Source organism: Mustela nigripes, chromosome 3, assembly GCF_022355385.1.
Source record: "Mustela nigripes isolate SB6536 chromosome 3, MUSNIG.SB6536, whole genome shotgun sequence".
NCBI lineage: Eukaryota > Metazoa > Chordata > Mammalia > Carnivora > Mustelidae > Mustela > Mustela nigripes.
In genome coordinates, this window is record NC_081559.1 from 121,295,302 (window position 1) to 121,311,372 (window position 16,071).

The window sequence follows — 16,071 nt, forward strand, 5'->3', positions numbered from 1 at the left end:
GGAGACCAAAATGGATCCTTGTCCCAGCACTACCCTACTAAACAAGGTATTTGAGGCAGTCCCAGCCATCTGAAGACCAGACAGGAAACACACCTACCTAAGACCCCAGTAACAAACCTGCCAACCACGGACACCCCTGCAGACTCATATCTGTGCATAACCCACTCCAACTCAGCATGAATGTACTTTCAGAGGTAATGCCACCCATTAGCCCAGGCAACAGAGAAGAGTTCATTATCTGCTGAAAATGGTCTTAAAAGACTAGATGAGGTATTTACTCCTTTAAACGCACAGACATCGATGTGAGGCTACACAGACCACAAAGAATCAGGTAAATATAACACTACCAAATGAAAATTAATAAAGCTCCAGTAACCGATCCTATAAAAATATGTATCTAAAATCTGCCTAATAAAGGATCAAAATAATCATCTTACAGAAACTTAATGACATGCAAGAGAACACAGACAACTAAGCAAAATTAGAAAAACAACACATGAACAGAATGACAATAAAGAAAGAGAAATAAACAGAACCAAACAGAAATCTTGGAGCTGAAGAATACAAGGACAAAACTAAAAATGCAACAGAAATCTTGTACACACAGACTTACAAATCTGCTGTATCTGTGCCATTTGCTTCTGACATGCATCCGGAATAAAGTTCTATGTAAGACCAGTAATAGCTCTATACAGAAGAATGAAACTGAACCACTCTCTTACACCAAATACAAAAATAAACTCTAAATAGATGAAAGACCTCAGTGAGAGACAGAAATCCATCAAAATCTTAGATGACAACATAAGCAATAACCTCTTCAACACTGGCCACAGCAATTTCTTTCAAGACATGTCTCCAAAGGCAAGGGAAACAAAAGCGAAAGGGAAACAGTCAGCAAAACAAAGAAGCAACCCACGGAATGGGAAAAGATATTTGTAAATGACACTACAGATAAACGGCTGATACCCAAGATCTACAAAGAACTTCTCAAACTCAACACCCAAAAAAACAAATAATCAAATCAAAACATGGGCAGAAGACATGAATAGACACTTCTCCAAAGAAGACACAGAAATAGCTAGCAGACACGTGAAAAAGTGCTCATCATCACTAGCCATCAAGGAAATTCAAATCAAAATCACACTGAGATACCAACTTACACCAGTTAGAATGGCAAAAATCAACAAGGCAAGAAACAACAAATGTTGGGAGAAGATGTGGAGAGAGGGGAACCTACTTACACTGTTGGTGGGAATGCAAGTTGGTGCAGCCATTTTGGAAAACAGTGTGGAGGTTCCTCAAGAAGTTAAAAATAGAGCTTCCCTATGAACCAGCAATTGCACTACTAGGTATTTACCCCAAAGATATAGATGCAGTGATAAGATGGGCAACATGCACCACAGTGTTCATAGCAGCAATGTCCTCAACAGCCAAACTGTGGAAAGAGCTGAGATGCCCTTCAACAGATGAATAGATAAAGAAGATGTGGTCCATCTATACAACAGAGTATTACTCAGCCATCAAAAAGGATGAATACCCAAACCTTTGCATCAATATGGATGGGACTGGAGGAGATTATAATGAGTGAAATAAGTCAAGCAGAGAAAATCTATTATCATATGGTTTCACTTACTTGTGAAACATAAGGAATAGCATGGAAGACATTAGGAGGAAGAAGGAAAAAATGAAGCAGGGAAAACCAGAGGGGGAGACAAACCATGAGAGACTACGGTCTCCAAGAAACAGACTGAGGGTTTGGGAGGGGAGGAGGTGGGGAGCTAGGATAGCCTGGTGATAGGTATGAAGGAGGGCATGTATTGCATCAAGCACTGGGTGTTATACACAAACAATGAATCATGGAACACTTCATCAAAAACTAATGATTATACTGTACGGTGACTAACATAACATTAAAAAAAAAAAAACAGTAACAAAGGCTTGCTGGGTCAGAATGAAAACATCCTGCAGTTCAAACACTGAGTGATTCAGTAGCTACACTCAAGAATTTTCTATTTTTCCTAAAATAGGTATCAATATCCTGAATAGTTTCCCATATGACATTTGCCTAATGTTCTCTCATTTATCCTCCATAAAAGAGGCATTTTGCACTCCAACATATGGAGTTCAGAGATGTTCATGCTCATTATTCCCATCCAGAAAAAGTGCAAGAGAAACTCTTCACTCAAAATGGACATGAACAACCTCTTCTCATTTCTGAGAGCAAAGGGAGGCTGTCCCTTACTAACCTCAAGCCTACTTCTCCATATAGCAATGTCAATCCTGACAACTCAGCCCATGATCCATGTGATATCCCACAGCCCTGGCAAATTCTGCTCCAGATGAAACTGTCATAATTTTGGAAATGGACTTTACCAAGGTCCAATACAAAGCAGCCCGAGCAGCCAAATCAGATCTAGAAAAAAACAAGGTGAAGATCAAAAATAATATAGGTCAGAGACACTTGGAGCGAAAAGATAATTTCTTTGCATCTGAATCCAGTCACTGACGTAATGTTTTATAATGCTTAAATATTTATACACTATAAGGAGAAGAGGAAGTTATGAAGTAATTGTGGAACGTTAAAGTATGCAATTACTTCTGTGGCTCTGCCAATTCTTCCTCACATTCTAAGATGTTCTGGGCTTACTTGACACTGTTTTATAATAAATAAGATTAATACTATCATTTCTTCCTTATAGATAGTTTTGATGAATATAAAATATCCATATTAGTAATAGTAAAAGTAGCTAATACTTACTGAGTACTTGCTGTGTATCTCCTGGCACAACTCGGATCACTGTATTGGGTTAACTCATTTAGTCCTTACATCAGCCTCATGTGAAAGGAATACGACCATCGTCCATGGGAAAGGAATATGACTATCGTCCCAATTTTACTCATTAGGAAACAAACTAGCAAGTGAAACAGCAACAATTCACACCAAGGCACTATGCATTTCTGCTTTTCCAAATAATAGAAAACACCCCTTTTCTACCTTAAATGTTTTCTCCCTTGATATAATATTGGTACCCTGATTTCTTATTTTTCCCAGAAAAAGCCCAACTTTTCATTGTTGAGGTATCTAAATGATTTTAAATTATGTGGCTACCATCACCACATCTGTAAAGTCTTATCTATCTCATCCCACATGGAATTCCTCTCTTCTCAATACTCTGAAATACATAATTTTATCACTATACATCTACTATAACTTTTCTTTACAGGTATTATATTTTCTTCAATATTGTGAATCTAAGAAGAGAATCTAAGATCCTCTCTCTCACTCTCTCTCTGCCCCTCCCCATCATGCACATGTATGCACTCTCTCTCTCTCTGAGAAGGAAGTAAATCTTTTTTTTTTTAAAGATTTTATTTATTTATTACACAGACAGAGATCACAAGTAGGCAGAGAGGCAGGCAGATGGAGGGGGAGAGAAGCAGGCTCCATACTGAGCAGAGAGCCTGATGCGGGGCTCAAATCACAGGACCCTAAGATCATGACCTGAGCTGAAGGCAGAGGCTTAACCCACTGAGCCACCCAGGTGCCCCAGTAAGTAAGTAAATCTTTAAAAAATAGTAACAACAGGGGTGCTTGAGTGGCTCAGTCGGTTGGGCTCTTCCTTTGGCTCAGGTTGTGGTTGTGGTCTCCAGGTCCTGGGATTGGTATCAGGCTCCCTGCTCAGAGGGCTCCAGCAGGGAGCCTGCTTCTCCCTCTCCCTCTTTCCCTCCCCACTCAGCTTGTACTTGATTTCTCTCTCTCAAATAAATAAAATCTTTTTTAAAAATTAAAATAATAATAATAATGTCTCATCATCTCTGTAACCAGCAAGACAGGAAACAACGTGTGTTGGAGAGGATGTGGAGAAAGGGGAACCCTCTTGCACTGTTGGTGGGAATGCAAGTTGGTGCAGCCAATTTGGAGAACAGTGTGGAGATTCCTTAAGAAATTTAAAATAGAGCTTCCCTATGACCCTGCAATTGCACTACTGGGTCTTTACCCCAAAGATACAGATGTAGTGAAAAGAAGGGCCACCTGCACCCCACTGTTTATAGCAGCAATGGCCATGGTCGCCAAACTGTGGAAAGAACCAAAACTGTGCCCTTCAACGGACGAATGGATAAGGAAGATGTGGTCCATATACACTACGGAGTATTATGCCTCCATCAGAAAGGATGAATACCCAACTTTTGTAGCAACCTGGATGGTACTGGAAGAGATTATGCTGAGTGAAATAAGTCAAGCAGAGAGAGTCAATTATCATATGGTTTCACTTATAACATGGAGGACATAGGGAGACAGAGAGGAGAAGGGAGTTGATGGAAATTGGAAGGGGAGACTATGAACTCTGAAAAACAATCTGAGGGTTTTAAAGGGGTGGGGGATGGGAGATAGGGGGAGCCAGGTGTTGGGTATTATGGAAGGCTCGTATTGCATGGAGCACTGGTGTGGTGCATAAACAATGAATTCTGTTATGCTGAAAAGAAATTTTTAAAAAATTAATTTAAAAAGTGAAAAAATTTTTTAAATGATAATAATAATGTCTCATTGTCTCTGTAACTACTAGTAGTAGTCGAAAAATAATGAGTACTAACAAAATGGCTACTAAATTAAAATCATAAAAACCAAAGAAAATCATGAATGTGAAATTTCTAATGTGATCTCTGCTAGCCACCACACAACAGTGTTATTTTAATTAGGTTTATGATAATTCCCCATATTAATTAAGTATCTTGATTTCACTTACTCCATCAGTTTCTCTGCTAAACTACTTTTCCCTTACCGTTTGCCTCGTGGATAATGCCGCACATATTCTCCAACATCATGAGCAGCAACAGCTAAGACTTGTGGATCATCCGACACCTCCAGAAGTTTTGTCAAAATTCTGAAATAAATTTAATCCAAAGAGAGACTGATTTCTAGTTGTTCTAGAGGGCACAACAGAGCACAGTGTATTTTCAGGTATCTCCTGAAAATAGACATTTACAAAAGGATTTTCTACAGCTTTTACTATTACACATAATATATTACGTATGAGTTAGCAGTTTTCAAATCTTTACACATTATTATATCAGGTTACTTTCAAATCCATAATGCATACCACACACAATCCCCAAAATATCAAAAAATCCCCAATATAACTTTCCTGTTCTCTCAAAAAAGACAACTAGAATGTGAGTTAGTATTATTTTAATATATAGTTACCAGTGAATCCTTGCCAATTATATTTTGAAGATTAATCATTTGTAAGCCTTTTGTTAGTATTAAGAAGTTGCTTTAAGTTGTGATCATGATGGAACATGAGCCCTCAGCATAGACATTCCCTGTGCCCCCTCTCCCGCCTTCTTTCTCACTCCAAGTCTCAGGAAGAACTTGAACCTGAACTTCACAAGTAAAACAATGCAAAACAGCAAGTGAATGTTTCTGAGAAGATGGGCACCCAAATTCATAATCCTGGTTCCCCTGCTGTCCTTTCTCCACAGCAACTGCACAGAGTGAAACCACTGCAGGACCCTGACAGTGTTTCTAAGAACAACAGCCAACCAGACACAGAGAAGGCTCCCTTCTGCTGGGAGCTGGAGCCTTGACCACATATTTCTACTTCCTCAAGGACCTTCAGGAAAAGGGCTCATCTCACCCAGGAGATGTTTCTGGGTGCATGTTTCCTCCGGAGTGAAGGGAAAGAGGGAAATGCACTACCCAGAATCCAATCCAGTGGGAGAGAGTCTTCAGCATGAGAGTGAGGGAGATCACTCAAGGAACAGATCATTCCTGTGTTGTTGAAACTACTCAAGGACACAGAAATGGAAAGAAAGCTCAACTCATTCCACAAACAGAACATACTGGGATAATCAATCAGAATCAGTAATTATTTTAACTGCCAGGCAGAAGACCAACATATTAAAAAAAACTGTTTTCTAATATGCCAGCAACAGTCACTCCCTTAGACACAGATATATGAAAACCTTACAGAACTAGCTAACTGAATCAGTACAATACTGAGAGAGTACCTTTTCAGTTCTCAGCTCAAATATCACCTCTTGCTTAAGAGTCTCTGATCCCAAGATAATACCCTCCCCTTCATCATTTTCTATCCCCATTTCTTGATTTATTTTTCTTCACAGGACTCATCAGCACTAGCCATGGTATTATTTAGTTTCCTGACTACCTGTTTAGTCTCGTTCTCTACAAAATACAATGTAAGCCTAATGACAGTAAGAAATTAATTTTATTTGCCATTGTGTTTGCAACACCTAGAAAAGTACTGACCATACAACAGATGCTCAATACATACTTGCTGGAAAAAATGAATACACAATTTAAGTATAAAATGGTGATGCCGCCAAGTGGGGAAACAATGTGACAGCTTCTAATGGAATTTAAAATGCACAGACCCTTTGATCCAGCAATTCTACTTCTAGGAAACTAACCTACAGAAATACCTTCACATTTCTACAAGGATAACTATGTACACTAGCTTAAAAATGACTAAGAGGGGCGCCTGGGTGGCTCAGTGGGTTAAAGCCTCTGCCCTCGGCTCAGGTCATGATCCCAGGGTCCTGGGATTGAGCCCCACATTGGCCTCTCTCCTTAGCCTGCCTCTCTGCCTACTTGTGATCTCTGTCTATCAAATAAATAAATAAATAATAAATAAAAATAAAATAAAAAATGACTAAGAGAAAAGGTTAGGGGGTAGAGTCCACATACAAGAGTTAGGTTTTTCCCTCCATTTCTTCTTCCGTGCTGGTGGCACCCGCTTTGTCCTCTATAAACCAAGTATGTCATGTACAAAGCAGTTTCACGTTAACCATTTTATCAAAATCTCTACAACTTAGGATTATTGATTCTTCCTATTTTACAGAGTGGTAACACCAGAGGCTCAGTGGAATAAAGTGGCCCAATTAAAAAGAAAATAGATTTCAATTTTTAAAAATAATAAAACTAAGTCATTTTAACAGACCCCAAGCCATAATTAGTGAAAAACATAAGTCAAAGACTAACATATTTAGATGGAACATGTATAAATAACTCTATATAAAGATGCAGATACAGATATGTCTATGAATGAGAGAACACTGACTCTGGTTACCACTGGGGAAGACTATGAGAGAGAACAGCAGTGAAGAAATCTTTCTATTTTATTTCTGTATGCCTACAAGAATACTTAAATGACATGGCCCAGGCTGTTCTATATAACTTAGAATTCAAAAATTCAGCACACATATTTTTTTTTAAAGTTACTTAATTTTACTAAGATGCTCAAGAATTTACTATCCCTTAGAATTTCTAATTTTTTTAATTTAAATTCAATTATCCAACAGATAGTACATCATTAGTTTCAGATGTAGTGTTCAATAATTCATCAGTTGTACATAACACCCAGTGCTCATCAAATCACATGCCCTCCTTAATGCCCATCATGCAAGTACCCCATCCTCCCCAACCCTCCTTCCCTCTAGCAATCCTCAGTTTGTTTCCTATAGTTAAGAGTCTCTCATGGTTTTTCTCCCTCTCTGATGACTTCCCATTCAGTTTTCCCTCCCTCCCTGTGATCCTCTGGGCTGTTTCTTATATTCCACATATGAGTGAAACCATATGATAATTGGTTTTCTCTCACTGACTTGTTTTGCATAATACCCTCCAGTTTCCTCCACACTGATGTAAATGGTAAGTACTCATCCTTTCTGACGGTTGAGTAATATTCCATTGTATATATATATCACATCTTCTTTATCCATTCATCCATGGATGGGTATCACTTGGCATCAGGGAAATCAAATCAAAACCATAATGATATACCACCTCACTCAGTCAGAATGGCTAAAATTGTCAAGTCAGGAAACAACAATTGAGGACATGGAGAAAGGGGAACCCTCTTACACTGTTGGTAGGAATGCAAGCTGGTACAGCCACTCTGGAAAACAGTATGGCAGTTCTTCAAGAAGTTAAAAATGGAGCTACCCTATGATCTAGCAATTGCACTATACTTCTTCAATTATAAAATACAAACCTTATTTCTTAAGATCTGTATTAGGAAACATCTTATATCACAATGATATTTGCTCATATCATTTGCATTAAAACAAAAACTTAAACACTTAAAATACTTAAGTAATAAGAATCTACTTTAATAGTTCAAAAACCTGTAAAAGTCTATGAAGCTTGTGTACTTCAGTTTCTGCAGCTCATTTATTTGGTAACGTCTCCTAAGAGTACAACTCAACACTTCTTTGCCTACCTTTTTCTATCATCATCTCAGCATGTCACATATCTAACTCTATAAACAAAAGGAAACACTAAAAAAAACCTGTCAATCAGGGAATTATTTCTTAGGAAGTACTTACATGCCTTTTATCTTCCAGACTAACTGAGATATCTGCATTTCCAAATAACAGAAGAGATAAAATGAAGATTTATTATATGCATACACGTTTCAACTTCGATGTAAACATATACCTCACAACAAGAACCCGTAAATGAGAAAATGAGACCCAGAGAAGTTCCACAGTCTGCCTACAGACACAAGAAATGTTGAAACAGATTTGAATCACTAACTGTTGACTCTAGTCCACACTAAACACAACTGCACCATGATGGCAGTTCACTCAACTCAAGCACATGTAAACCCACAAAGAAAAAGCAAGACATACAGTCAATCTCCCATACATTTACTTTACTGGGTCACAAATCAGGACTCAACTGATACCATACATTTACTTTAATTTCAAACTTGCTCTTTTTAAAAGGCCAACTTGCAAAGGATTCTAAAATGACATTTAATTCAACTGAAACATTTTAATAATTTCAAAAGGTCGAAGTACTTTGATGTTATTTTTATTATTTTGAATTTTTATTAAGGTATCATTTTAGGAAATAAGAAGATATCAACATAAGATTCCCTAAAAGCGTAACAGAGTATTTGTTCTGAGTACCTTAAACCATAAACTAGCAAATTATAGCTGAAATCCAAAGTTAGCAGCTTCCTGTTTTTGTACATAAAGTTTCATCAGAACACAATCACACGCATTAGTTTACATACTGTCCACAACTGCCTTAGCACTTCAGTACTGATGCTCAGTAGTTGTGACAGAGAACAAATGGCTCACAGAGACTCCACTGTTTACTTTCTGGGCCTTTACAGAAAAAGTTTGCCAATGCCTGCCTTATACAACCTGAACTATTCTTCATATAGCAGAGACCTTTGATACACAAAATATGGCCTGCAAACTCACAGCATTGGTATCAGCTTAGAAATGCTGAATTACAGAACAAATCCTGGATCTCCAGAGCTAGAATATGCATTTTAACAAGATCTCTATTAACATTTGAAAAATATAGCTTAGACTCAAAAATATGGTGAAGTAACTAAAATCAAATCTAGAAAATATGGAAATGATTTAAATGGCTATCCTTTAGGACCATTTAGGCCACTGAATACATTCATCAACAATGAAAATATTTTTGTATTATTATCTGTAAACTGAGCATGCTTTCCATTTCTATATTCAAGTCATCAATGAAATTTTTCAAAAGAATAGGTCCAAAAAAAGAGATTCTGTGGTAAGCAAAGAAAGAGCTCCCTCCAACTCTTCTCTGAATATGGTTTTTTTTTTTACATTCTTAAAATTTTTTTATTATGTTATGTTAGTCTCCACATGGTACATCATTAGTTTTTTTTATTTAATTTTTTTTTCAGTGTTCCATAATTCATTGTTTATGCACTACACCCAGTGCTCCATGCAATATGTGCCCTCCTTAATACCCACCACCTGGCTCACCCAACCCCATAACCTCTCCTCTCCAAAACCCTGAGTTTGTTGCTCAGAGTCCACAGTCTCTCATGGTCTGTCTTCCCCTATGATTCCCCCAAATCACTCCTCCTCTCCATCTCCCCATGTCCTCCGTGTTATTCCTTATGCTACACAAGTTAAGTGAAACCATATGATAACTGACTCTCTCCACAAGTAAGTGAAACTATATGATAATTGACTTATTTCACTCAGAATAATCTCTTCCAGTCCTGTCCATGTTGATATAAAAGTTGGGTATTCATCCTTTCTAGTGGGTGCGTAATATTCCATTATATATATCTTCTTTTTTTACTTAATTTACTTAATTTCTTCCATATCTTCCATATCTTCTTCCGTATCTTCTTTTTTTACTTAATTTCTTTTCAGTGTAACAGAATTCATTGTTTATGCACCACACCCAGTATGCAGTATGTGCCCTCTATAATATCCACCACCAGGCTCCCCCAACCTCCCACCCCTTCCCCCTTCAAAACCCTCAGATTGTTTTTCAGAGTCCATAGTCTCTCATGGTTCATCTCTCCCTCCAATTTCCGTCAACTCCCTTCTCCTTTCCATCTCCCCATGTCCTCCGTGTTATTTGTTATGCTCCACAAATAAGTGAAACCATATGATAATCGACTCTCTCTGCTTGACTTATTTCACTCAGCATAATCTCTTCTAGTCCCGTCCATGTTGCTACAAAAGTTGGGTATTCGTCCTTTCTGATGGAGGCATAATACTCCATAGTGTATATGGACCACATCTTCCTTATCCATTCGTCCATTGAAGAGCATCTTGGTTCTTTCCACAGTTTGGTGACCATGGCCATTGCTGATATGAACATTGAGGTACAGATGGCCCTTCTTTTCACTACATCTGTATCTTTGGGGTAAAGACCCAGTAGTGCAATTGCAAGGTCATAGGGAACCTCTATTCTAAATTTCTTAAGGAATCTCCACACTGTTCCCAAATTGGCTGCACCGGATGTGAGGGCGATCTGGCTGCGACATCTGTCACCCCATTGATCGCCAGGGTTGATTCGGCTGATCTGGCTGGCTAGGCGGGTGTCCCCTTCCTCCCTCACCGCTCCATGTGCGTCCCTCCCGAAGCTGCGCGCTCGGTCGAAGAGGACGACCTTCCCCGATAGAGGAGAGGACCGGTCTTCGGTCAAGGGTATACGAGTAGCTGCGCTCCCCTGCTAGAACCTCCAAACAAGCTCTCAAGGTCCAAATTGGCTGCACCAACTTGCATTCCCACCAACAGTGCAAGAGGGTTCCCCTTTCTCCACATCCTCTCCAACACACGTTGTTTCCTGTCTTGTTAATTTTGGCCAATCTAACTGGTGTAAGGTGGTATCTCAATGTGGTTCCAATTTGAATCTCCCTGATGGCTAGTGATGATGAACATTTTTTCATATGTCTGATAGCCTTTTGTATTTTTTCATTGGAAAAGTGTCTGTTCACTTTTTCTGCCCATTTTTTGACATGACTATCTGTCTTGTGTGTGTTTAGTTTGAGGAGTTCTTTATAGATCCTGGATATCAACCTTTTGTCTGTACTGTCATTTGAAAATATCTTCTCCCATTCCGTAGGCTGCCTCTTTGTTTTGTTGACTGTTTCCTTGGCTGTGCAGAAGCTTTTGATCTTGATGAAGTCCCAAAAGTTCATTTTCGCTTTTGTTTCCTTTGCCTTTGGAAACGTCTTGAAAGAAGTTGCTGTGGCTGATATCGAAGAGGTTACTGCCTATGTTCTCCTCTAGGATTCTGATGGATTCCTGTCTCATGTTGAGGTCTTTTATCCATTTCAAGTTTATCTTCGTGTATGGTGTAAGAGAATGGTCGAGTTTCATTCTTCTACATAGCTGTCCAATTTTCCTAGCACCATTTATTGAAGAGCCTCTCTTTTTTTCCACTCTATATTTTTTCCTGCTTTGTTGAAGATTATTTGACCATAGAGTCGAGGGTCCATATCTCGGCTCTCTACTCTGTTCCACCAGTCTATGTGTCTGCTTTTATGCCAGTACCATGGTGATCACAGTACCTGGTAATCACAGTTTTGTAGTAAAGCTTGGTATCAGGCAATATGATGCTGCCAGTTTTGTTTTTCTTTTTCAACATTTCCTTAGCGATTCAGGGTCTCTTCTGATTCCATACAAATTTTAGGATTATTTGCTCTAGCTCTTTGAAAAATACCGGCAGAATTTTGATCGGAATGGCATTAAAAGCATAGATTGCTCTAGGCAGTAGAAACATTTTAACAATGTTGATTCTCCAATCAAAGAGCATGGAATGGTCTTCCATCTTTTTGTGTCTTCTTCAATTTCTTTCATGAGTGTCCTTTCCTCTATAGTACAGATCCTTTACCTCTTTGGTTAGGTTTATTCCCAGGTATCTTATAGTTCTTAGTGCTATAGTAAACGGAATCAATTCTCTAATTTCCCTTTCTGTATTTTCATTGTTAGTGTATAAGAAAGCCACTGATTTCTGTACATTGACTTTGTATCCTGCCACATTACTGAACTGCTAATGAGTTCTAGTAGTTTGGGGGTGGAGTCTTTTGGGTTTTCCATATAAAGAATCATGTCATCTGCAAAGAGAGAGAGTTTGACTTCTTCATTGCCAATTTGGATACCTTTTATTTCTCTTCATTGTCTGATTGCTGTTGCTAGGACTTCTAATACTATGTTGAACAAGAGTAAGAGTGGGCATCTTTGTCATGTTCCTGATCTCAATGGGAAGGCTGTGAGCTTTTTCCCATTGAGGATGATATTAGCTGTGGGTCATTCAAAGGTAGATTTTATGAAGTTCAGAAATGTTCCCTCTATCCCTATACTTGGAAGCGTTTTAATCAGAAACAGATGCTGGATTTTGTCAAATGCTTTTTCTACATCAATTGAGAGGACCATTGGTTCTTCTCTCTTCTCTTATTGATTTGTTCTATCACATTGATTGATTTGCGAATGTTGAACCATCCTTGCAACCCAGGGATGAATCCCATCTGGTCATGGTAGATAATCTTTTTAATGTGCTGTTGGATCCTATTTGCTAGGATGTATCTTGATATCTTTGTTAATGGACTCAACTTTCCTAAGATAAATAGGGATTAAAAACTGGTTTACCTATAGGGGTAGCATTGATTGGGGAAAGGGAATTACCTTGAAGATTATCTCTATATGAATATTTTAAAAAAAAAAAAAGAATAAACTAAAATAAAGTAAAATTTAAAAAAAAATAAAAAGTAAAAAAGCAAAAGAAAAACACAGGTGTCTGTATCAAAAAGTTCAGGTTAGGGGCGCCTGGGTGGCTCAGTGGGTTAAGCCTCTGCCTTGAGCTCAGGTCATGATCTCAGGGTCCTGGGATCGAGCCCCTCATCGAGCTCTCTGCTCGGCGGGTAGCCTGCTTCCCCCTCTCTCTCTGCCTGCCTCTCTGCCTATTTGTGATCTCTCCCTCTCTGTCAAATAAAAAAAAAAGTTCAGGTTAAAAGGTTATTATGGAAGTTGATGTACTGGACATCTCACTGTGATGGTAAATAGGTTAAAAAGTTATATATATACATATATAAAATATATAAATTGTGGGAGTGAATTAAAAATAAAAGTTGTATCTATGAAGTAGTGGTGGTTGTCCTCATGTCTTTTTTTTTGGTTGGTTTTCTGGGGGAGAGGCCAGGGTTTTCAGGCAATGTCCCTCAGTTAAGGCCTCCTGCCCCCATCAAGGGGGTGGGCTCTGAGGAAACCGGTTTTTCAGGCTTTTGTTCTCTGGAGATTTTGTTTGTTTCTTTGTTCATTTGTTTTCTCTCCCCTTGGCAGCTTTTGATGGTTTTTGGAGGTATAGAGGAAAGAAACTGCATCCAGACCTCCCTCTCAGAGAGAAGCCTCAGTCTGTTCCCCTCTGGGTGCTCCAGAGCACAGAAATTCCCCCTCTGCCGCTGGCAGAGCACGTTCCCAGGCATGTTCCCAGTCACGGTCTACGGGGTCATAGAAACTCCTGCTTGTACCTAAAACCACCATAGCTTCAGCTGTCTGGGCAGCTCCAGATCACCAGAGAGATTCTAAGCAGCGACAGTGCACTAAGATTTTCCCGCTGGCCCAGGCTGGGAGTGCTTAGACTCCCTGGTCCGAGAGAGCACTGGCTGGCCCCTGCAGGCACCTCTCTCAGGGAGGGGTGTGGGGCGCGACTCAGACTCTGGTAGCACAGCATGTGCGGAGAATGCAAAAGGCTGTGGTTCTGCCAGCTGTCACCTGCACACACCTCTCTGGGGAAGGGGTTGTGGGGCACAACTCAGACTCTGGTAGCACGGGGTGCACAATTTATATATTTTATATATGTATATATATAACTTTTTAACCTATTTACCAGAACCACGGCTGTGGTTCTGCCGGCTGGTGAGGCTCCCTGCCCATCACACAAGCCGCCACCCAGATGCTCTCAGGAACCAAGACCTGGTTTCTTTGCCGCACTCTCTATGGCTCAGCGCCAGGGGTGGCTGTCCTAGGTCTGGGGATGTAAACCCCGGTCCCTAACCGTCCCAATTCCCACAATTTTCCCCCCACGATCCTTTGCTCTTTGAGTGCTTCCAACCAGATTCCAAGTTAATGCTGGTCTCCATGTACAGGGCACTCTCGTATTGGGGTATTACTTTCCAATGGGTCGCTTCTGGTGGCTCCCTCCCCTTTTGTTTTTCTTCGGATATCAGTACAATGTTCCCACTCCACTTTACCTGCCCCTGTAGAGATCCAGAAGTATATAATTTTAATCTCAGGCTGATTTCATGAGTGATCAGAGTTCTTTGGTAGGTAATCAGCTCACTTTAGGGTACAGGTTGAAACAGTACCTCCTCCTACTTCCCCACCATCTTGTCTCCCCCCCACCCCAATACAGCTGTTAAGTCAACGATAGAGTCATTAATCAAGAGCCAAATCTCAATTACCACATTAACCACAGCTGAGATTCTGTCAGACACTCCAATGGGATCAAGGCAGCAACACAGCTTTGGAGTTCGAAGAAATGTGAATTCTGACTCTGACATTTGATCAAAATGTAATCCTGGAAAGGAGGCTTATTCAAATCCAAAACAGAATTTATATTATTATTCTGACTGATCACTCCACAAATTTGTTCTTGTTCACTTTCACAATGTTTTTCCTCTGTTTTAAAAGCTTGTTTGCTCCCTCAGATTCTGCTTTTATTTTTAACATCTTAATTTTATTTTTTTCAGTGTTCCAAGAATCATTGTTTATGCACCACACCCAGTGCTCCATGCAATACATGCCCTCCTTAATACCCACCACCAGGCTCACCCATCCCCCACCCTCAACCCCTCCAAAACCCTCCGTTTGTTTCTCAGAGTCCACAGTCTCTCATGCTTCCCCTCCGATTTACCCCACTTCACTTTTCCTTTCCTTCTCCTAATGCCCTCCATGCTATGCTCCATAAGTAAGTGAAACCATATGATAATTTCCATCTGCATGGTTTCTTATATTTCAGAATATTTCCTTATTCAAAATACATACTTATTTCAACATTTTAACATGGAAAATTACAAAGTACTTTCTGTATACTATCAAACTAAAATTGATGGAGGAAAAATGAACTTACACTGTATACTTGCTAAGTTTGAAATTACCTGATAAAGAGGTCAAAGCCTCAGGTAAAAAGGTCAAAGCCACAGATAAAAAGAAGGCTAGTATTCACTGGGTTGGTTTTTTTTTTTTTTTTTTAAATAACAGAATGAAGATTTCTTCTGTATCTATTTTATCAGCTAGTTTGAAGAGCGGCACTAGCATGCCCCTCCTTGCCAATCATCTCCATACAGACAACTTTTAAGAACAGAAGCTGAGGGGATGCTGGGTAGCTCAGTCAGTTAAGTGTCTGACTCCTGATTTCAGCTCAGGTCATGACCTCAGGTCAAGCCCCATATCAGGAGTCTGCTTGTCCCTCCTCTGCCCCCTCACCCCCTCCCAACTCACACAAATATACACGCTCATGCTCTCTTTCTTTAAAATAAATAAATTTTTAAAATCTTTAAAAGAAAAAAAGAATGGAAACTAAAAACAAACAATGACTTCAAATTTCTCTAAAACTAAAGTTTGACATGTCATTGTTTCTGGTTATTTAGTAAAACTACAGCGGCTCGTAAGAAGGTAAAGAGTAATATGAAGGAACCACAAAATTTAAAACCTAATGACAGAAAACAGAACATGCAAAAGGCTCTTTAAGTGTATCATAATAAAAATACATGTAATGCTTTAGTAATAATTTAAAAACCAGCTCCCCTCCATTAT

General features: G+C 39.3%; 1 protein-coding gene across 3 annotated transcripts in view; it reads right to left on the bottom strand.

Annotated features, from left to right (window-relative positions):
• Positions 1 to 16,071, bottom strand: part of ATP6V1H (ATPase H+ transporting V1 subunit H) — a 145,407-nt gene that overhangs the window by 63,754 nt on the left and 65,582 nt on the right. For all 3 annotated transcript variants that reach the window (XM_059392853.1, XM_059392851.1, XM_059392852.1), the window contains one exon: positions 4,782 to 4,883. In XM_059392853.1, coding sequence (XP_059248836.1) covers positions 4,782 to 4,883 — 102 coding nt within the window. The remainder of the gene's footprint in view (positions 1 to 4,781; positions 4,884 to 16,071) is intronic.